Source organism: Chlorocebus sabaeus, chromosome 24 (genome assembly GCF_047675955.1).
Source record: "Chlorocebus sabaeus isolate Y175 chromosome 24, mChlSab1.0.hap1, whole genome shotgun sequence".
In the NCBI taxonomy this organism is placed as follows: domain Eukaryota; kingdom Metazoa; phylum Chordata; class Mammalia; order Primates; family Cercopithecidae; genus Chlorocebus; species Chlorocebus sabaeus.
This window is the reverse complement of record NC_132927.1, coordinates 45,724,372-45,745,314: the sequence shown is the minus strand read 5'-3', so window position 1 is coordinate 45,745,314 and position 20,943 is coordinate 45,724,372. Positions and strand designations below refer to the sequence as shown.

At 51.7% G+C, this 20,943-nt stretch overlaps 1 protein-coding gene across 2 annotated transcripts in view; it reads right to left on the bottom strand.

The window, feature by feature from the left end:
• GALNT16 (polypeptide N-acetylgalactosaminyltransferase 16) overlaps window positions 1-20,943 on the bottom strand; it is a 98,065-nt gene that overhangs the window by 18,969 nt on the left and 58,153 nt on the right. For both annotated transcript variants that reach the window (XM_007987109.3, XM_073011110.1), the window contains exons 2-9: window positions 17,744-17,901; window positions 13,852-13,950; window positions 13,240-13,307; window positions 12,617-12,682; window positions 10,059-10,180; window positions 7,078-7,165; window positions 5,467-5,551; window positions 5,033-5,136 (exon numbers count right to left, since the gene is read on the bottom strand). In XM_007987109.3, coding sequence (XP_007985300.1) covers window positions 5,033-5,136; window positions 5,467-5,551; window positions 7,078-7,165; window positions 10,059-10,180; window positions 12,617-12,682; window positions 13,240-13,307; window positions 13,852-13,950; window positions 17,744-17,901 — 790 coding nt within the window. The remainder of the gene's footprint in view (window positions 1-5,032; window positions 5,137-5,466; window positions 5,552-7,077; window positions 7,166-10,058; window positions 10,181-12,616; window positions 12,683-13,239; window positions 13,308-13,851; window positions 13,951-17,743; window positions 17,902-20,943) is intronic.

Here is a 20,943-nt window from a genome sequence, read left to right as displayed (position 1 = left end):
GAGGAAGGGGGTCCTTGGCAAGTGAGGGTGGGAAGGGGCCGACTTCCCTTCCCTTTGGTGTCTCACTGGAGGTACATGCTGGGGTCGGGGTTCCTGGGTCTGCTCAAATTGAGTGCTTCCACTTCTTGCCAATGTTCCTGACTGCCCACTCTACGTGTGTATGTGCACACTCACACACACATATACACATGATCCCTGTGGCCCATTCCGGGAAGAGCAGTGGAAAAAGCTTGAAGGAACAGCAAGAACATAAATAGGAGGAAAACAACCGAACAGCAGCATCATTTCCAGGCTCTGTCTAGAAAGCCCCGGCCAGACATGAGCTAAGGAAAAACACATCTGCTCATCAGCCAGCTCTGTGCACCCGCGAGGTCGGAAAACCAGCCGCCAACCAAACCACAGGCTGCTCCAGCTGGCACCTCTTGGGCTGGCCCTAACGTCTCTCTTGGCCCAGCTGGTCTCCTTGTACAGGCTCTCACTGGCCCTCTTGAGCCATGCCTCCTTTTGACGGTGGCGATGGAGCTGAACCAGCTTTTGTGGATGACTGTGGTCCCCAGTGGTGTCGGGAGAGCAGTGGCCATCCTGCTGCCCAGAAGGGGACCTCAAAAGTTACCACTCTGATCTCCACTCACCAGTTGCCATTTATGGTAAGGACCCACCTTGACAGCTGGCTGAATCTCACATAATCTCTTTTGATTTCCTACCTTCCTTCATATTAACCCTATAGTGTCTTCCCACTCCTCAGTTGGCTGTAAGGACACTCATGGTCTCCAGCCAGGCCTGGGGGGTCTCACCTGGTGTAGCTGGTCAGGACCCTTCCAGTGACTAGCAAAGAGCAGAGTGGAGGAAGCAGGACTAAAGCCCCCCTCTGGCCAGCCTATGTGCACCAAGCAACATCCAGATGTGGTTCAGGGCCAGGACTGGACACTTGGCATACCTGGACCCACATGTAAGGATGGCTGTATCAATGGGCTTCCCTAGGTCTGCCTATAAACTGCCAGGCATCCGTCCCTTCTCCTGGTCAGAGCTCTGTGTTGGCCTCAGTAACTAAGGTTTAGAACTGGGGACAGTCCTGGGGGACAGAAGATCTGCATTCTGGTTCCATTTCTGCCATCCCAACTTTGTTATGCTAGTTAAGTCACTTCATCCCACTCAGCCCAGATTGTCTATAATATTATTAACTATTGTTATTATTATCAACAATGGTCATAACAACAGCAGTAACCATCCATTTATTGAGTACTTACTACACACCATGCTCTTTCTATCCAATGTCTAATTCTCACTACAACCATGTGAAGTCAGGACTATTACCCTTATTTTTTTAATGAAAACTTTGAAGCTCAAAGATGTTAAATAACCTCTCCAAGGTCACTCAAATATTCAGTTGCAGAAATGCAGCATCAAGTTCACACTGTGTCCAGCAAGCCACACAGCCAGATTCTTTAGCTCACTCAGCAAATTTTCATTATATGTCAGACACTGCTCTAGATTCCCTTGTACTCTAGCAGCGAAGCAGGGAGAAAGGAACTCCGTAAAATAAGGAGCAAAAAAATACAAGTAAACAAGAAAATGCATAAAAATGTAGCATATCGGCTGGGCGCAGTAGCTCACGTCTGTAATCTTAGCACTTTGGGAGGCTGAACGTGGCGGATTGCCGGAGCTCAGGAGTTCGAGACCAGCCTGGGCAACATGGTGAAACCCCGTCTCTACTAAAATACAAAAGAAATTATCCAGGTGTGGCAGCATGCACCTGTAGTCCCAGCCACTCGGGAGGCTGAGGCAGGAGAATTGTTTGGACCCGGGAAGCAGAGGTTTCAGTGAACTGAGATCACGCCACTGCACTCCAGCCTGGGCGACAGAGCGAGACTCCGTCTCTAAAAATAAATAAATAAAATGAAAAAAATAAAAATAGAAAATAAAATAAAATAAAATAAATAGAGCATATCAGATGGTAGTTAGGGCCATGGAGAAAAATGACCCAAGCTGGGAATTGAAGAGGGCCAGTGGATGGTGCTGGGGGAGGACTATGACTGTGTTTTAAATTCGGCTGATAAGGAGAGTTGTCACTGTAAAAGGGACATTTGAGCAAAGACCTGAAACAGGTGAGGGAGCAAGTCCTGTGGCTGGCAGGAGAAGAGCATTCCAGGCAGAGGAGCCGGCAAGGGCAGGTCCCTAGTGGCAAGAGCATAGCTGGCAGGTTCAAGGAGGCTGTGCTGGCGGGGGCGCGGTTGCTCACGCCTATAACCCCAGCACTTTGGGAGGCCGAGGCGGGCGGATCACTTGAGAGGTCAGGAGTTCGAGAGAAGCCTGGCCAACATGGTGAAACCCTGTCTCTACTACTAATACAAAAATTAGCCAGGCCTGGTGGTGTGTGCCTGTAATCCCAGCTTCTCAGGAGGCTGAGGCAGGAGAACCGCTTGAATCCGGGAGGCAGAGAGTGCAATAAGCTGAGATTGAGCCACTGCACTCCAGCCTGGGGAACAAGAGCAAGACTCCACCTAAAAAACAAAAAAAGAAAGGAGGCCGTGCAGCCCACGTGGAGTGAGGCAGGTGGGGTAAGTGGGAAGTGAGGGCAGGTGTGTGGCTGCAGGGACAGGCAGATACCTTAGGGCCTCGTAGCCAGTAAGGAGTTTGGGTTTTCCTCTGAGTGACATGAGAATCCTTGCAAGGTTTTGAGCACAGGAGCAACATAATTTATGTTTGAAAAGGATCCCCAACATGAATCCCAAAGTTTGCACATCTGCCAGCCACACTCAAGGTGGCCTCTGGGCTCCCGAGTTGGAATTCTTTGGGCACGAAAGAACACATCTTGGTGTGGGAATCTCCCTTCCTTCAATAAAGGAACAAAAGAAAAGCCTCAAACTCGCCAGCGACAGGAGTCTCACAGCTCAAAACCGGTCCCAGCAACTGAACGTCTGAGCACTGCAGCTAGCCTAGACATTTCTTTGAATTTCTTCTAAGAAACAAAACCCTCGCCAGAACCACTCTGTGGTTCACCTTTCAAGTTCTCCAACCACGGAGCCCTTGCCTCGGGCAGTTTGAAGTGAGCTATTTGATCATTCACTTGTTTCTCTGTCTCTAGCCTCAAAAGAAAAAGAAAAAGAAAAAGAAAAAAAGGCCTCTGGAGGCAGAGCAAGGAGACTGTGGGTTTCCCAGCTTTCCAAGTCTTCACAGGAAACTGGTTTTGCCAAAGCCCTTCAGGCCGAGATTGAGGACACAAAGCAGGTCACTTGGACCCAAAACACATGCAAGGGGTCAGAATGGAGGGGTCACTGCACCCCAGTTCCCAGAATTTACTCCTCCAAACCCTGCCTGGAAACAGCCTCCAAAACCAAGTTACAAAGCAGGGGGAGTCCCATGCCCATTCCCACTCCAGCTGGTTTTGATTCGGGATCAGGCCTGTTGCAAGCCCCCTCGCTGCTATTTTCCTGATCAGGGAGAAAGACTTAAAGAATCCCTGCTCCTCACATCTCAGAGACATAGACTGTGCCTTTGCCAACATCCCACAAACACATAAGTGGCTCTGGTAAAGGAGCTGCATATGCCCGTTACACGCGAAGTTTCCGGACTGCAATGTGGAAGGCAGCATCCGCCTCAGTCTTTCTACCTGTCAGATGGGTGAGACACCACCAGCCCTAGTTACTGCACAGAACACCTAGTCAGGAAGAAGAAGGAAGCAGTGGGACAGGGCTCTGTGAAGGGCTGGGTCCACCAAGAGGGCAAGAACAGGCCACCAAGTACATGCCCCTGCTCCTGGAGACCCCAGAATGGTGCTCCCCACCGCCCCCATCTCCACATCGCTGTTTGTGAGACTGCCCCTGAGGGCTGCACCACGGAGTTCCCTTCCTCAGGCCGACAGGGAGGCACCAGCAGGAGATGACGGGGTTGGGGTAGAGTGAGGGTGAGTGTTTAGCCCTGACATTCTCCACCTGGTGCCATGGGCTGGCTGCATGTGCTCCATGACCACAGCTCCATCGTGGGGTGCTCCCTTACCCTGTCTTTCAGACATCGGGGTGGTTACAGCTCCCAGAATTCACAGTCCTGCCCAGTGCTGCGCTGTCCCTGCAGTTCCCTCTATCCTGCCTGCACTGTGTAAATAAGGCCTTTAATAAACACGCACGTTGGGCGCACCTTCCATATTCTGCCAGGACCCTAACTGATGATGCTCGCCCTTATCTAACTTCCATCTCACATGCAACCCTGTTTTGCAAATGAAGGAACTGAGATTCAAAGAGTTGACTGGCTTGCCAGCCCACACATAATGGAGTCCAGAGTTTGGGCTCCGATCCCACTTGGTAACCCTTCCCTGGTACTCTGTGGTCCTAACACCATGAGCTGAGAAGCAAGTGTGTGAGGGCCCAGCCCCTCCAGCTCCCTACTGGAACAGTTCACCCCCACCTCTGTCTCCTTCGCTGCTGCTTCAGGGCAGGGAGGGGCAGCTTCCTGTGCCTTCTGAGTCTAGAGACCGCCTAATGACAGTGACCACCAGCACTGTGACCTGCCTTTAACTCATCACCTCATTTAGTGCTCATAACAACCTCTTGAGGAAAGTCAGACTTTAAAGGGCTTTAACTTGCCCAGGGCCAACAGCATGCAGGTGGTAGGGCCAGGGTTTGTACCCAGGCCATCTGACTCCATTACTTAGCATCTCACCACCACCCTCTACCACACACCTCCCAGCCTTGCTGGTAGGGAAGCAGCCACGTGTGTAACCTGTGGTCTGTGATACAGTTGTGTGTTCTTCCACACACATGTCCAGCCATGTGACCACGGGCTCCCCCAAATAGAACCTCTTTGTTTACTAGCTGTGTGGCTTAGGACAAATTGCTTAACTTCTCTGTGCCTTGGATTTTAAAATCAGTAAAATGGAGATCATGATACTTACCTCAGAGGGTCCTTGAGAGAATTAAATGACCTCATGTATGTGAAGTCCTTAGATCAGGTCCTCACGCATTGAAAGTGCTCTGTCAGAGTTAGCTATGGTTCTTACTGCTTCTGTTATTTTCACTGTCACTATTTCCCAACTCACCAAAATTCTCTCCTCCCCAGATGTCCATCTGGGCATCATACTTTCCCAGGTGGTTAAACCAGGACTTGTCAATCACAAAGATTCCTCCAGCTATGACAGGCGTCCTGGGAGCAAGGAGAGGGAAGAGGCAACACATGAGCTGGAGAAGCAAGGAGGCCCTTTAGATGGCCCCAGAACCCAAGACCGCCAGCCTCTAGATCCCTCCCTGCAGAGTCACTGGGGCAGGATGTCTGGCCAGCTCCCTGGCCCCCCACATCTGTTCCCATGGCCTCTGTCTGCCCTGTCCCTGCAGACAGGCTCTGAGGGCCCAGAACAGAATCGGCACTTGACAGTGCACCTCAGGAGCCCAAGCGACCGATGTAGCCTCTGAAGAGCCTCCCAGGCCCCAGACCCAGGGAAGGAAGGGGTCCCCCAGAGCCCACAGCAGCCCTGACCTTATGGGCCTAGTGGGGTCTGTCCGGGTCATCTTCTGCTCAAGAGGGATCTGCTCCCATTTGAAATGCAGGCTCCAGTCGAACCCTAAGGGACAGAGCAAGGTGAGGACAGAGCTCAGGGCAGAGCTGTGGGCTGCTGAGCCCCTTCACTCCACCACCCCTCGGAGTCTCCCCTGATCAGAGCCCTGGCTATTCGTGCAGTCCCTCCTTCATGCGGAATGAGCCAAGCCCCTCCTCTCAGGAAGTGTACCATCTACTGGGTAAGACAGAAACTACAAAGATAAATAAATCAATGGAGGCTATGTCTGCTGGGATGAAAGCACTAAAAAAAAAAAAAAAAAAAAAAAAAGGAGGAGTGCCTATACTATTAATATTATAGTTAGAATAGTCAGGAAAGGCTCTCTGGTGACTTTGGAGTAGAGACCTGAATGAAGGATAGGTCCATGCAGATACCTGGAAAAAGGGAATTTCAGGCAGGGGCAGCTGCCAGTGCCAAAGCCCTGAGGTGATTTCCCAAAGGGGAAATGCCTGGCTCCCTTCAGACTCCCACCCAGACTCGCGATCTAACTAATGGCTGGGTCCATATACTCGGAGTCCAGATCCCAAACGGGGAATCCGCTGTGCCCACTAGCTCCCAGCACCAGACTCTCTAGAGCAGCACAGCTCCATAGAACTCTCTGCAACGGTGAAATGTTCTATATCTGCATTGTCGAATACCGTAGCCACTAACTTCATGTAGCTACTGAGCCTTGAAATGTGGCTAGTACAGTTAAGGAACTGCCTTTTAAGTTTTATTTGATTTGAATTAATGTAAGTTTAAGTAGCCAAAGGTGGCTATTATCTACTGTACTGAATAACCTGGCACAGTCCAAAAGAAATATAATACAAGCCACAAATGTAAGCCAAATACGTAATTCAAATGTTCTAGTAATCACATCAGAAAAAGAATATATGAAATTAATTTGGATGAAATTTTTTAATGTAATATATCAAAAATATTGTCATTTCAACATGTAATCAATACAAAAAATTACTAATGAGGTATCTTACATTCTTTCACATTAAGTCTGGGAACCCTGATGGGTTTTCTATGCCCACAGCACTCTCAGTTCCAACTAGTCACTTTTCAAGACTAGTCACATTTCAAGAGCTCAACAGCCAAATGTGGCTGATAATTGCCATACACAGCACAGGTCTTGACCATCTCTGGGGCACACGTGTTAGGAAGTCATGCAAGGCCGAGGGATCCCCACTCCTCATCCTCAAGACAGCTGTCACATCATGGCCTTCTGCCAGGACTTGTGACCATGATCCCTAGGCTTGAAGCATTTGGGAAGAAAGTGTCAATATTTGGAGGGAGGGAAAGATGAGAGACTAGTCTGGCTCCGATACTGATTGAACCAGAAGCCTGCAACTGCCAGTGCTGCTCCTTTGTCCCCAGTCCCAGGGCTGCACCCAATCTCTCTTCATTTTCTCTTTGGAGGTGGTGGAAGGGGTATGCATGAGGCTCTCTGGCACAGCCAGAAAGAGCAGCAAGCAAGGGTTTTTGCCTGCCTAGCCTCACTTACCTCCTTTCATGTCTACAGCCCCATCCCTGGGAGTAGAACTCACCTCCACGAAGGTCAGCAGATGCTGCAAGGTAGGCAAAATTATCCAGACTGATGACATCAATGATGGGACTCACTACACGGGTGTGGTCCTAGGAGAGAGATGTGAGATGGTGTGAGGCCTGGGACTCCTCTGCAGAAAAAGGCCTAGCTGCCTGCTCTGGGGAGAAGGCCTCTCTGATACATGGGGCACTCAGCACTTCCTGCAGGGTATGCCCAGGGCCACCACTCAACCCTGGCAGGCTCCTGGCAGCTGTCCCACATCACCACACCCAAGCTCCTGGATGTTCCTATTTGGGTCCCATGTACTCTCCCAGCCTCTTCCTCACACATCATTTTGAGCCCTGCTAGAATCTCACCTACTCCATGAAGTCTTCCCTGACTGCTGCAGGCTGAAGGATTTTTTCCTCTTTTAAACTGCTCTTACAATGACAGCCTAGATGATTCCTGGGACAGTGACTCACTGTGCTGCCTGAGGTGGCTTTTCTATTTCTGGTCTGAACTGTTGTTTTATTAATATCATTTACCTTTGTATAATAGTTGTTTGAGTCTTCCCAACAGGACTACTAGCGGCTGGAGGGCAGGGGCTCCGTGGTCCCCACATAATCTGGGTGCTATCCCTTTCATACCACATCTACTGTTACAAGGTCAGACTCACCACTCCCCGCATCACCTCCCAGAACACAAATCCAAATCCAAAACCTTGAGGAATAATGTTGATTTTGCTGGTCTCTTTTTTTGGGTGGTAGATTACGTCATATACCACATGCAAAACTTCATCACCCTTCATGAGCCTTCTCGTCTTTCGCCCTCCATGGGGGACAGGGAACAGAGCCCCTTCTTTCTTCTCTTTCCCCACTCTGCTTTCGCCCCCCAAATCCTCTTGTCTGGAACTTGGAATCCAGCTCTATCCCTCAGTTCGCACCCTAGATCAAGATAACGGAAGCCTGAGATGGGGCTGAACAGCGGAGACCTTTGATGGTTTTTCAATGCTCTGTGGAGGGCCTCACCTCATCCTTTTTATAGACTTTTTTGTGCTGAGATATAAAATCACAGGTTTAAAGTGCACAATTGATGGTTTTTAGTATATTCACAAGATTATACAACTATCACCACTATCTTGTTCCAGAACATTCTCACCACCCCAATAAGAAACCCAATCTACTTGCTATTTCTATAGATTTGCTTATTCTGGACATTTCCTATGAATGGAATCATATAATGTATGGCTTTTCGTGATTGGCTTTCACTTCACATAGGTTTTCAAAGTTCATCCATATTGTAGCATGAATCAGTTCTTCATTTTGTTAATGACTGGATAATTCTGTTGTATGGATACATTACATTTTATTTACCCATTCATCAGTTGACAGGCATTTGGATTTTTCATACCTTTCAGTTATTCTGAATAGTGCTGCTCTGAAGTTACTGTGTGAGCATATGTTTTCATTTCTCTAGGGTATACACCTAGTAGCTCCACTGCTGGGTCATATGGTAACTAACTTATGTTCAAACTTTCGCGGAACTGCCAGACTGCCTTCCAACGTGGCTGCCCTACTTTACTTTCCTGCCAGCAATATATGAAGGCTCCTGATATGGTTTGGGTACTTATCCCACCCAAATCTCATGTTGAAATGTAATCCCAAGGTTGGAGATGGGGCCTAGTTGGGGGTGTCTGGGTCATGGGGGTGGATCGCTCATGGCTTGGTGTTGTCTTCCAGATAGTGAGTGAATTCTCATGAGATCTGGTTAGTTTAGAAGTATGTAGTACCTCCAGCCAACTCTCTCTTGCCCTCACTCTTGCCATGTGAGGTACCTACTCCCCCTTCATCTTCTGCCATGAATAAAGCTCCCTGAGACCTCCTCAGAAGCCAAGCAGGCGCCAGTGCCATGCTTGTACAATGTGAGCCACTTAAACCTCTTTTCCTTATAAGTTATCCAGTCTCAGGTATTTCCCTACAGCAGTGCAAGAATGGCCTGATACAGCTCCTATTTCTCCATGTCCTTGCCAGCACATGTTATTGTCCATCTTTTTGATTCTAGCCATCCTGGCAGGTATGAAGTGGCATCTCATTATGTGTTTGAGTTGCATTTCCCTAATGACTAATGATGCTGAGCATATTTTCCTAGGATTATTGGCCATTTCTATATCTTCCTTGGAAAAATGTCTACTCAAATCCTTCGCCAACTTTTTTTTTCTTGAGATGGAGTCTCGCTCAGTTGCCCAGGCTGGAGTCAGTGGTGTGATCTTGGCTCACTGCAACTTCTGCCTCTCAGGACCAGGTGATTCTCCCGCCTCAGCCTCCCAAGTAGGTGGGAGCACAGGCACCTGCCGTCATGCCCGGCTACTTCTTGTATTTTTGTAGAGATGGGGTTTCACCATGTTGACCAGGCTGGTCTTGAACTCCCGACCTCAGGTGATCTGCCTGCGCTGGCGTCCCGAAATGCTGGGATTACAGGGGTGAGCCACCACTCCAGGTCCCTTTGCCAAGTGTTAAATTGGGTTATTTGTCTTTTTATGGTCGGGTTGTAATCATCTCATCCTTTTCTGCCATCTGTCCAAAATCCTCCCCGTTCTGGAGAGCAGTAGGTATGTGGCAGGGGCCCTCCTACCCTCCCCTCTCTTTGAGAACAGCATCCTCTCCTCCCCCCTGCAAGGGCTTCCCAGCCTGAACAAAAGCTCTCCCAGCACAGGACCCTCACTCTCTCAGGAGAAAAACAACACCCATTTATAGTAGGAGCTTTGTAGCTCACCCAGGCTTTCATCCAATTTCATTCTCACAATAACCCAATGGGATAATTATTACAATTATCCCCATTTTCAGATGAGAAAACTCAATAAGGTGAAGTCACTCGGGGGAAGTAGACTATTTGGGCTTCCCACGATGCCTGCCCAGCTTCGAAGACTGTCCCACAGGCCTCGGTGCTGGGAATGTAGCGGCTGAGTCCCTAAGGACGCCCAGCTCCCCAGAGACGGTGGCTCACCTCCTTCACCCGCTGCAGCATGGGCGGCAGCCACTCGGTGTTCACTTCACAGTGACTATCCAGAAACGTGAGGACGGTAGCTGCAGCCACATCCGCCCCACGCACTCGGGACCGGATCAGCCCTGCAAGGGGAGTAGACAGGGCTCGGTGCAGGGACTGGGCCAACTGGCTTCCCACCTGTCCCCCAAAGTCCCAGGGCTCTCCTCCCCTTCAGGGGCTGAGGTTTCCTTGAGGTTTTCTGAGTTATTGTGATTAGATTTGTCTTTGTACTTCTGCTTGTTTCCTGCCTCCCTCCCTTGCTTCTTCTTATCCACCCATCAACCACCATCACTCCAGGGTCACACCCCGAGTGCCCTCTATGTGCTAGTCACTGTGTGGGCTCTAGGGACACACTGATGAACAGTCACAGTTTAGAGCATGGAAAGGGCAATAAAGTATAGTTTGATCCTAAAGGAGAACCGGAAAACAAAACTTTTTCCCATAAGAACCTGTGGGTGGTCCCCTCCAGCCATACCCCTATGTGTAGCATGGAGATAATCTTCGAGACTAAGATAGGCTGAAGTCTGCATGGCAGCCCCTTCCCTTCCCTTCAGCATGTTATTTAACCGCTCTGAGCCTCAGTTTTCTTATCTATAAGATGCAGAGAGATAATAATCCCTGACTGTCAGGATCAAACAAGACGACAGGGATAGAGCTTGTGCCTGGGGGACCCACACACGTCAGATTCTGTTCTTCTATGCCTGTCCCCCAACAGCATCACCAGCCTCATTTTGGGCAGCACTGTGCCCCGGGCTGGGACCCGCCTGGTCAGGAAGGAAGAGGCCCAGCTTCTCCTGCCCCTGCCAGAGTGGCCATGCAGCCCTGTGAGCTGTGGGAGGGAAGGACCTTACTCTTAGAGCTCTCAGTATAAGCAGCTCCTTGGAGACATTTCCCTAGTCATGCCTCTGCCCCACACTCTGCCTCTAGCTGCCTACCAGCCCGCCCTCCAGCCAAAAGCCCATCAGTCTCCACCCCAAACGTGTCTACAAAGCCTCTAGTCATACATTTACATTTATTGTTGTCAAATCCAGGGACAGCATATTCCCAGACCCGATGGTACCTACAGCCCAGTGGCTTGGGAAGCATTTAACTTTGGCCACTTCCATTCCGGTTTGAAGGTCTCCGTCACTGATATCCTTGTGGCCCCTTAGCCTGACTGGTCTTTCTTTCTCTCTCTTTTTTTTTTCCGAGACAGTGTCGCTCTGTCACCCAGGCTGGAGTGCAGTGGCGTAATCTTGACTCATTGCAATCTCTGCCTCCTGGGTTCAAGTGTTGAAGTGATTCTCCTGCCTCAGTCTCCTGAGTAGTTGGGGCTAGAGGCATGCACCACCACACCCAGATATTTTCGTATGTTTAGTAGAGACGGGGTTTTAGCACATTGGCCAGGCTGGTCTTGAACTCCTAACCTCAAGTGGCCTGCTCACCTCGGCCCCCCAAAGTGCTGGGATTATCTTAAACATATCTATCACATCCTTCTCTCACTCTAAAACCTTCAGTGGCTCCCTGCTACCTCTGCCTTATGAAGTCAATGCTTTCTTCTGGCTTCCAAGGTCTTCTATCATCTCAATTCACTCCACCCATTCCCCTTGCTGACCAGGCCTGGGGTCTCGCAGGAAGGGAGTATGAGTAGAGGGAGGTTAGGAGGCTGGCCTTTGGGTTGGGCCCCACAGGTTGGAACCATGGCTGCTCTATTCATCACCCTGGGCAAATCGCTGAAGCTCCTTAAACCCCAGTTCCCTCGTCTGTACAACGGGCACAATGGGCTTAGTACAAGGACTGAAAGTAACAAAATGGATGCCCGCAGGGGAGGAGCCCTCAGGAAAGGGGCTGTTAGTATTGCACATGCCCATACCCCTGACTGATGCCTTTGCTTGCAGAGTGCACAAGCCAGCATGCCCTCCCTTGCTACCCTTGACCTGTCTCATGACGCCCCCACACCCCATTGAGGCCCATTCCTCCACGGAAGCCTTCCCTGCTCACTCCAGCTCTCCTCCGATCTCCATGCTATTCATACACAACCACAACCAACCTGTGGCTGCAGTGGATTCTGACCCCTTGGCTATGTAGTAGCCCTCCGAGGGCAGGGACCACACTTCGTATTCCTTCGTGTCCCCTAGAGTGCCATGCTATAGTTGCTACTCCAAAACACATCTGGATTGGAAGTGAGGTCACATCTGCTTTATGCTTCTGGATTTTTCTGAATTTTTCTCAAAGCCTTTCCACACAGCCAGTCTCATGTAATCCTTACAATCACCTTGCAAGGCTGAAAGGGACTGTCTTATCCCATTTCTCAGGAGAGACAGCTAAGGCAGTCAGAGATGGGGCAACTTGCCTCCAGTTGTGCCTTGATGGGGCTGATCTGGGAAGCAGGAGAGTCTTCTGCAGAGCCTGGTCCCAGCCATCAGGAATGCAGCAGGGCCATGGTGGCTTGGTGTGCCACAGCACCAAGAGAGAGTGGGGAGGTGCAGAGGATGACACCAAGATGGGCCCTCGGCAGGAACCAGGGTGCAAGGACTCACCTTCTCGCCGGTCATTGCGCAGGCACTTGACCTTGGGGATCCTGGTCAGGAGTAGACAGTCTTCCGCTGAGGACGTAGAGAGGAAGGCAAGCTCATTTAGACATGGGCATCAGGCCACTAGTGGTTTGGCTCTCATGAAAATTGCCCCATACTAAGCCCAGGAAAGGGCTGGGGATGGGAATGGGGAAGGGGTATGGTCATCATTACTGGCCAAAGGGTTGCCCTGCCCCTCTCTCAGGCCGGATTGAAGAGTGCCTGTACCTACGGCAGTACTCCACTCCACCTCAGGGAGCACCAGAGAGCACGTTTGGAGGTGGTTACCAGCCCAGCTAGCATCTGCATTTGGCAGTTGTAATAATGAAGGATGCTGTTGAGTTTCTTTACTTTAAAAAAAAATATCATCTCACAAGTGTCCCATCCAAAGCAACACCCACCCTTCTTTCCCCTCCTTTGACACCAGGAAACAGGACCAGGGAAGGGTCCTAGAAAAGACAGGATCCCTGCCGGGGACAGAAAGGTGTCTGTGATGGTCAGGACAACCTCAGGGGTGCTTGCCTTGGTGTTCTGGGGAAACGGAGACGAGGGTGGAATGCAGGGCTGCAGAAAGGAAGGTGACTACTCACGATCTGAACTGAAGTCATCCACTAAAATGATCTCCTGGATCAAGTTGGCAGGAGTTCGGTTCAGGACACTAGAGTAGCAGTGGAAACAGAAAGAGCCTGGATTTAGGAACCACCTCCCATTTTTACCCCTCCCTGGGCCGTGGGACTCCCCAGCCGCCCAGCTCCAGGGCCAGCACCCTGGGCGCTCCTACCTGAATCCCATTCTTGTCTAAGTTCATTAAGGAAAAGGGGAGATGGGAGTTCAACTTGACCACAAGCCCAGGCTTAGCAGGAAGAATCCACCTCCAATCTGCCTCTCTCTGACACCGACAGACACTGCTGGGCTTCCATCACCCTCCTGAGGCCTCCTGTCTAGCCCGGCCTCCCTCAGCTCCTGACACCTACATTTCTGTCCTTGTCCTGGACACCTGACCTGGTGTTTGACTATCACATTCCTCTAACAGTTGGACTTCTGGGGTCTTCCTGGCCCTGATTCACCAGTTTCACCTTCTCAGAAGTACAGGACTCAGCCTCCAGCACCTGCTGAGCTTCATGCTGTCTGACCACAGCGCCCGATCCCAATATCCTCCCCTGCCAGCACCACTGAGATGACAGTCCTATGGCTGGACTTACCTCTTCACCGTGCGCAGCAGGGTGGAGCGGGCCTCATTGTGGAAGGTGATGATGACGCTGGTGGCTGGCAGGTCCGAGGAGTAGGACACAGACGGGCAGCTGAGCAGGGAGCAGAGGTCAGAGCCAGCCATGAGGCCATGCTCAGGGCAGGCCAAGGTTTTTCTTTGTCCAGTCTATTGCACCCGAGAATACTTCTGCGAGGCAGAGAAGGCACACCCAAAGCCGGGCCAGAGGCCCCGCCCCTCTACCCCCATGCTGTATCCCACACTGGCCCAGAGCCCAGATGCCACCCATCCTGGGGTCCTGGAAGGGAAGCAGCAGGTTGGGAGACCTTCCAAAGCCTGAGGGCTCTTTACCAGGGATCCAGAGCCCCCAGAGGGTACAGCACCAGGCCCCAGGATACAGCCCTGACCACACAGACAGAACTCTCTGTCCTATGATAGGGGGATATGCGAAAGGGAAAACACCTCCTTGTTTGTCCTGATACCCTGGAGCTTCTTCCTTCTCTCCTCCCACCTCAGGACATTTGGTAGCATCTGCAGAGGAATCACCCCTACCCTGGCTGCCAGGGAATTCCTCCCTCTCACTGCCCAATACTGACAGCCCTGCTGCAGACAATGGACTGGGGAGCAGTCTCGCTCTTCCGGGGGTCCTGGGTCCCCTGGAAGAAACAAGCCTCTGATAAGACACCAAAGGCCTATCCCGCCACCCCCTCCCTCCCCAGCCATCCATATACACCACATTTTCTGGCCTACTGGCTCCCTCTCCTCTAGAAAGGGAGTGAAAACAATTCATTCCTGCCAGACTTCATCCCTGTTGTTTCTGTGCATGCATTTATTTGCGCTCCTGGGGCGCTGGAAGGCGGCCTCCATTGCTGGTTTTCATAGCAATCTTCTTTATTACAATTGCTCTCTGACTATTCCAGCAGTGACCATTTTTTCATTATGGCATTCATTCTACTGACAGCAGCTTACAGCCCGAATTCCCAGGCCCGTTTCCTGCCCTGCAGAGCAGACCGGGTCAGACAGGCGGGAGTCCCACTAGCCTGGGACCCTCCTGGGGGAAATCTTGAGAGGCTGTGCAATAATTCTCCTAGAGAGGGGGTGTGGGGTAGTGGTGGCTGAGGGAAATTTGCCTTCTGCGCCTTGAGAAACCATGCTGCTCAAGGGCCTACGAATTGTGGGGGTGGGAGTGAGCTTGGCTGGCTGAGCTGGGGTGTGCTGGGAGCAGCAGATACCTCCTAAGTGTGTACCCTCCCAGTGCTAACCTCCAGGGCCCCAGTCCTCTGTCCTGATCCCCCAACCATCCGGTGCCCAGGAAGGAGGGAATCGGGACAGCGACGTCTCCCTGGAGGGGGCAAACCCACCCACACCCCATCTGAAGGGTGAACTTGACCTCCCCTCCCCACTGGCCCCCTCCAACCCTTTCCACCATGTATGCCTCTGGGATTGATGTATTGATGTCCCTGAGGATGGGGGTTTATCTGGCTCCCAGGAGCCAGGAGTCTCTAAAGGGGTTTGTCCCAGCCCTGAGTTTTGAGTTTGGAGCTGGTGGGGTTTTCTCTGTGATCCTCCTCGGGCTGTCGTATGTGGTTTATGTCCCTTTGCTTCCCTGGAGGGGGCTCTCTAGATTGAGGACTGGACCAGAAATGAACCTGACAATTTGGAGTCCAGCGGACACTACAGCCTGCAGGGCTGCAAGGAAGAGCAGCTCCTACCAGTGAACTGGCCCCATCATGGTGGGAGGCCTGCCCACCAAAGCCAGCACGTCCTTTGCTTCCCTACACATGTGCACACACATGCACACACACACACACACACACACTGTGAGCCACCTCAGCTTTCTTTTTTTCTTTTTTTTCTTTTTTGAGACGGAATCTTACTGTGGCACCCAGGCTAGAGTGCGGTACTGTGATCTTGGCTCACTGCAACCTCTGCCTCCTGGGTTCGAGAGATTCTCCTGCCTCAGCGTCCTGAGTAGCTGAGATTACAGGTGCCCACAACCACGCCCGGCTAATTTTTGTATTTTTAGTAGAGATGGGGTTTCACTATGATGGCCAGGCTGGTCTTGAACTCCTGACCTCAAATGATCCACCCGCCTCGGCCTCCCAAATTGCTGGGATTACAGGCGTGAGCCACCGTGCCCGGCCCACCTCAGCTTTCTGAGAGGGCCCGGCAGCAGCATATGGACCTCATCCACCCACCACTACCTTGGATTTAACGCGTCTCATTTAAAAATCTACGTAGCCCCCAGGGCAATTCCCCCTTTAAGTTTCTCAGTGAGCACCTGAGAAGGTTCACAGTCAGGTAAGCTGGAGGGTGAACAGAGATTACCCAGGACAGGCCCTCAATTTACAGATCGGGGCCAGCAGATCCTCCAGACCCTGCAACTAGGTCGGCCATGGCTAGGGCTGCCCACGAAAGGCCTCCAAGTGGAGCGACCTGGATGTAACCTCTTCTGTGGCACAGGCAGACAGGAGGGGACACTGCCCACGACTAGGCGAGAAAGAACTTCTGAGGCCCAGAAACGGCCAGCAGACCTGGTGTTGGCCTTGCCGCATACCAGGAGTACTGCCTTACTTGGCTGCATGAGTGGTTTCTGGAGGCTGACAGTGCTGGTGTTACAGGACAGCAAGGCTGAGGTCTGGGCCTCCTCCAGCCCTGTGTTCATCTCACCTTGCATGGGCTACCAAGCACCCTGGACTTCAGGCATGTGTCTGTGAGTGACAAGGAAGGTGCTAGAACCAGGCCCTCTCGTACCCTCACCTCACCTATACCCTTTGTGCTGTGGAGTAGCTGCTTCAGAATTAAAAGCAACCTTGATCCAAGTCATTGTTCCTACCTTCAAACCAGGACCAGATGGAGGCCCTGCCTAGCTCTGAGCACATAGCTGCAGGCACAGCGGTGGGTCAGCTCCAACAGTGCCCTGGTCATTCTGTGAGATGTCTGCATAGAGCGCAGAAGAGGGGCCCAACCTAGCCAGGGTTGGGAAGGAGCCTTCCATGGAAGGGAGGACAGTGAGCCAAGTGTCCTTGAAGAGAGCCAAGTAGCTCAAAGGGTAGGTGGGGCGGAGGACGTGCGTTTGGGCAGAGGAAACAGCACATGTGAAAGCAAGGAAGGAAGGAGGGAGGAGTCCGGGACTGCTGGACCATCAAGTGCTGGGGGAAAGGTGGGTAAGGCCAGGTCACGGGGAGGGGAGGGTGGTGCTTCAGCATCAGGAGCTCAGACTGTTCCTGCAGATGACAGCAGGAAGAGGAAAGACTGCAGATGGTGACTTTCATATTCTAGACAGAACACACAAAGGTCTAAACCTGGAGAGGGGCTAATGCCTTGCTTAAGGCCGGTCACTCACACTGAGCTGGGATGAGAGTGGAGGCTTCCTTGGTCCTGGTCTAAGGCCTCTCCCACCTCACTACACAGGGAGAACTAAGAACAAGACTGGGAAGCATTTCTGGGAGTTGCTGAGGAGGTGGGGCTGTGGTGCAGGAGGAAAGGTAGGTCAATGGGGTGGGGCACAGCACCCCACTGTTTGCAATGGGCAGGGCTGTGACTCTCTCCACTTTAGGCACCACCGGTAAGGCCCCAAGAGCGCCTGGCTCACCCACCCCCACGGACCTCCTTTGGTCCCCTCCCAGGTCACTTTTGCTGGGACGCCAGACTGAAGTGCCTCAGGGCCTCCTTGGCCCCAGCTGAGCAGTTTCCTTGGTCTTGGCAGGGCCTCAGTAGGTCAGATAAAAAAACAACAGAGGGTGAGTGTTTTTGAATGTCTAAATCACTGGACACAGTCTGAGGAAATCATCCTGATTCCTTAGATACATGTAAAATAAGACAAACTAAACAATGTTGGCCTTTTCTCAGACTTTCTTCCTCCACCGACACGATGGAGGCCGTACCTGTAATGGCGGGTGTCCCGGATGGGCCGGTCCGGGCTCAACTTGTCACTCTCCAGCTGGTTGAAAGCGTGCTGCCTGTAGGGGTCCTCTCCGGCCTTCAGCTGCTTGGCCGACAGGTAGGCCTTCTCATCAAAGCCTTTCGAGGGAGTTCCTGTCACCTGAGATGAAGGTCAGCGTCAGAGAGGACCACAGGCAGGAGGACCCCACTGCATGGCGAGCACTCAGCACACACCAGGCGGGAGCCAGCCGCGTGGCCTCATTTGTGCCAACTCTATGAGGAGGAGACCGTTATCTCCCCCATTGTACAGGTGAGAAAACTGAGGCTCAAGAGGCTTTTTTTCTTTTCTTTCTTTTTTTTTTTTGTTGACACAGGGTCTCATTCTGTCACCCAGGCTGGAGTGCAGATCTTGGCTCACTGCAACCTCCGCCTCCCAGGTTCAAGCGATTCTTCTGTCTCAGCTCCTGAGTAGCTGAGATTACATGTGTACACCACCACGCCTAGCTAATTTTCATAATTTTGGTAGAGATGGAGTTTCGTGGTGTTGGCTAGGTCGGCCTTGAACTCCTGACCTCAAGTGATCCGCCCGCCTCGGCCTCCCAAAGTGCTGGGATTACAGGCATGCACCACTGCACCCAGTCATCAAGAGGCTTCTTAAAAAGCATCCAGGGTCAGAGCTAGTAAGTCACAAGGTCTGGATTTAAACTGGTTATTCTGACTCCAAAGCCCATGCTCTTAACCAATGCTCTTGGTAGGATACGGGGAGGGTGAGTCCTGGAGTGCACTAGACCTCTAAGTCAAGGTGTCCTGAGGGGACTACAAACCAGAATGGACACTTCTAAGCACCTGCAGATTGACAGTCTCCTAGGGAGAAACCTGGGCCTAGCCTTGGGCTAGGCATTATATGAGGCACCAATCAGTAAAACACCAGGGCTTAGACAAGCTGCTACAGAAAGAACTACCTGTAAGGACAGCAAACCCCTGCAGGCTGAAGCCAGAGCTACCAGAACTCAAGTGCTCAGACAGTGGTGCATCTTCTCTGGGACTTTTGCTTGCTCCTGAAATGGCCCCCTGTAAGATCCACTGGTCCCCAGGCACTAAATACTGGGCAGTGATGGATGGTAGATGCCATCACCCGTCCCCTTCCTTCACGGCCACACCCTACCCTGTGCTCCCAGAGACCCCATCAACAGACACTGGGGAAGGACACATCTGAAATGCACGGATGGATGCACACACCTGACATCTCATTACTTGAACCAAACTGCTGGCTAGATATTCTCCAGAGTGCCATGAAATATCACCAACTGTGGGTACATCTCAACTCCAACTTTCCACCCAACCATCAGCCCTGGGCTGAAGCTGTAGCCCCAGAGGAAGCAGAAAGGAGGGTGAGAATTGCCCACTCACAAAACTCTTGCCTGAGGATGCTATCACAGGCTAGTCCTAGAGGGATGCTCCCAGCAAGGCAGCTGGACCTGTGGGGAGTGGACCGCTGTGTGGTATGACACTGGGACTATCACCAGCAGCTCAGGGTCTCTACGTTCCCCTGAGAGCCTAGCCCCCAAACTCACTGGACAGGCATGCCCAGGGTCCAGGGAGCTCTGATCTCTGGAACTGCTGCCACTCTGTAGCGATGCTACCTTCTCAGGTTGCCTCCTGTCCTAGGAGCCAGTTGGAGGCTCCCTGAGGGCAGAACAGTGAGGGAGATGTCCTCGTGTCCGCTGGGCCCACCCCATGCTAGACAAAGATGCTCATGATGGTAACACGGCTGTGGCGGCTGTGCTGGAATGTTGAGGTGGTGCCATGCCAGAGACTGAACAGATGTGGCAGAGCCCCCGGTGAACTCAAAATCCATTTCAGGAAAGACAGAAGGATGGAAGGAAGGAAGGAGGGAGAGAGGGAGAAAAGGATTGTTTTGGCTTGAGGATCGCCAGAAGGATCCAAGCCATCCAACTCTGAAAGTGAGAGTGAAAGGGAGAGTGATTCTTTGTGTCCTTCCCACCTGGGAGAGCAATGGAGGCCCTCTTCGCTCTGGGTCAGAGAAATGGAACGGAGCCTCCAGTTGATGGCGAAGGAGCTATAATTAAAGAAAAACTGCAGAGGGATGATTTGCTGAGGCTCCCAAAGGGAGAGTGTGCACTTCATTATCCTCCAGGTCAGCGGTGGGAAATAGCCATGTTTGTTTATTTAGGACTTACGGCCGCTCTGTGGGCTCAGGAAAGCTCTGAGTCCTCATCCTACACTCATTCATTGCCCAGTGAACACTGACAGTCACTCATCTACCAGGCACTGGGGCACCCTTCTGAATCACCTAAACATGCATTCATTTGTTTATGAACGCTTGCATTCACTCATCCATTCATTAATGCATTCATTCAACAAAGCTCCACCGAGCACTTCCTATGTGCCAGGAAGCAGAAGTAAGGTTTCTGAGATGGTTCCCCCTGCCCCAGCCTGCTGCCTTCCCCACCTCATTCAAGGCTTCCTCAGGGCCATGGAGACGGCTGTGGAAGAATGTCTGCTCAGGCCCAGGCTTCTCTAGAGAAGTTCCTCCCAAACCCTTGAAATTGAGTTACACATCCTCGAGATGCTATTGGAAAAGTCTGCTGTTCCCTTCCACGAGCCGTACTCTCTGGGTGGTCCAACTCCGCTCCGGGTGGCATCAGGGTTTGGGGTTTGACTCTTCACCTGTGAGACAGCTTGTGAGACAGGTATCATGGCCTTAGCTCCCAGAGGCCTTAGCTCTCCTTTCAGGATGACCCTGCTGTCCCTTGGGGTTGGAGCTGAAATGTCAGTGGCCCTGAGCCAGTGAAGTGGAGGGGATCCTGAGGAAGGGTAGGTTGTGGCTCCTGGCAATTCCATGACCTCTGAAGGGCTTTCATTTCCTCTCTCCTCAGCTCTCTCCGGCCTCAACCGGGTCACCACCCAGAGCTGTTCTACTTCTAATATGTAACCCCAGTTCCCATGCCCAGACCATAATCACTTCCTCCCAGCTCTTGAACTCCTCCTTTTGCCTTTAGTCCCATTCTTTGATCTTGAGACTTCAGGTCTTTGAATGTCCCATGGGTGTCCCTAACTTGGCATCTCAAAACAAATTCCCCACTTATCCCAAAGTTGCTGCTTCTCCTGCATTCCCTGTTGCAGAGATGGGCAGTTCCACCCAAGTCATGAATTCACCAAGTCATCCTTGATGCCCTCC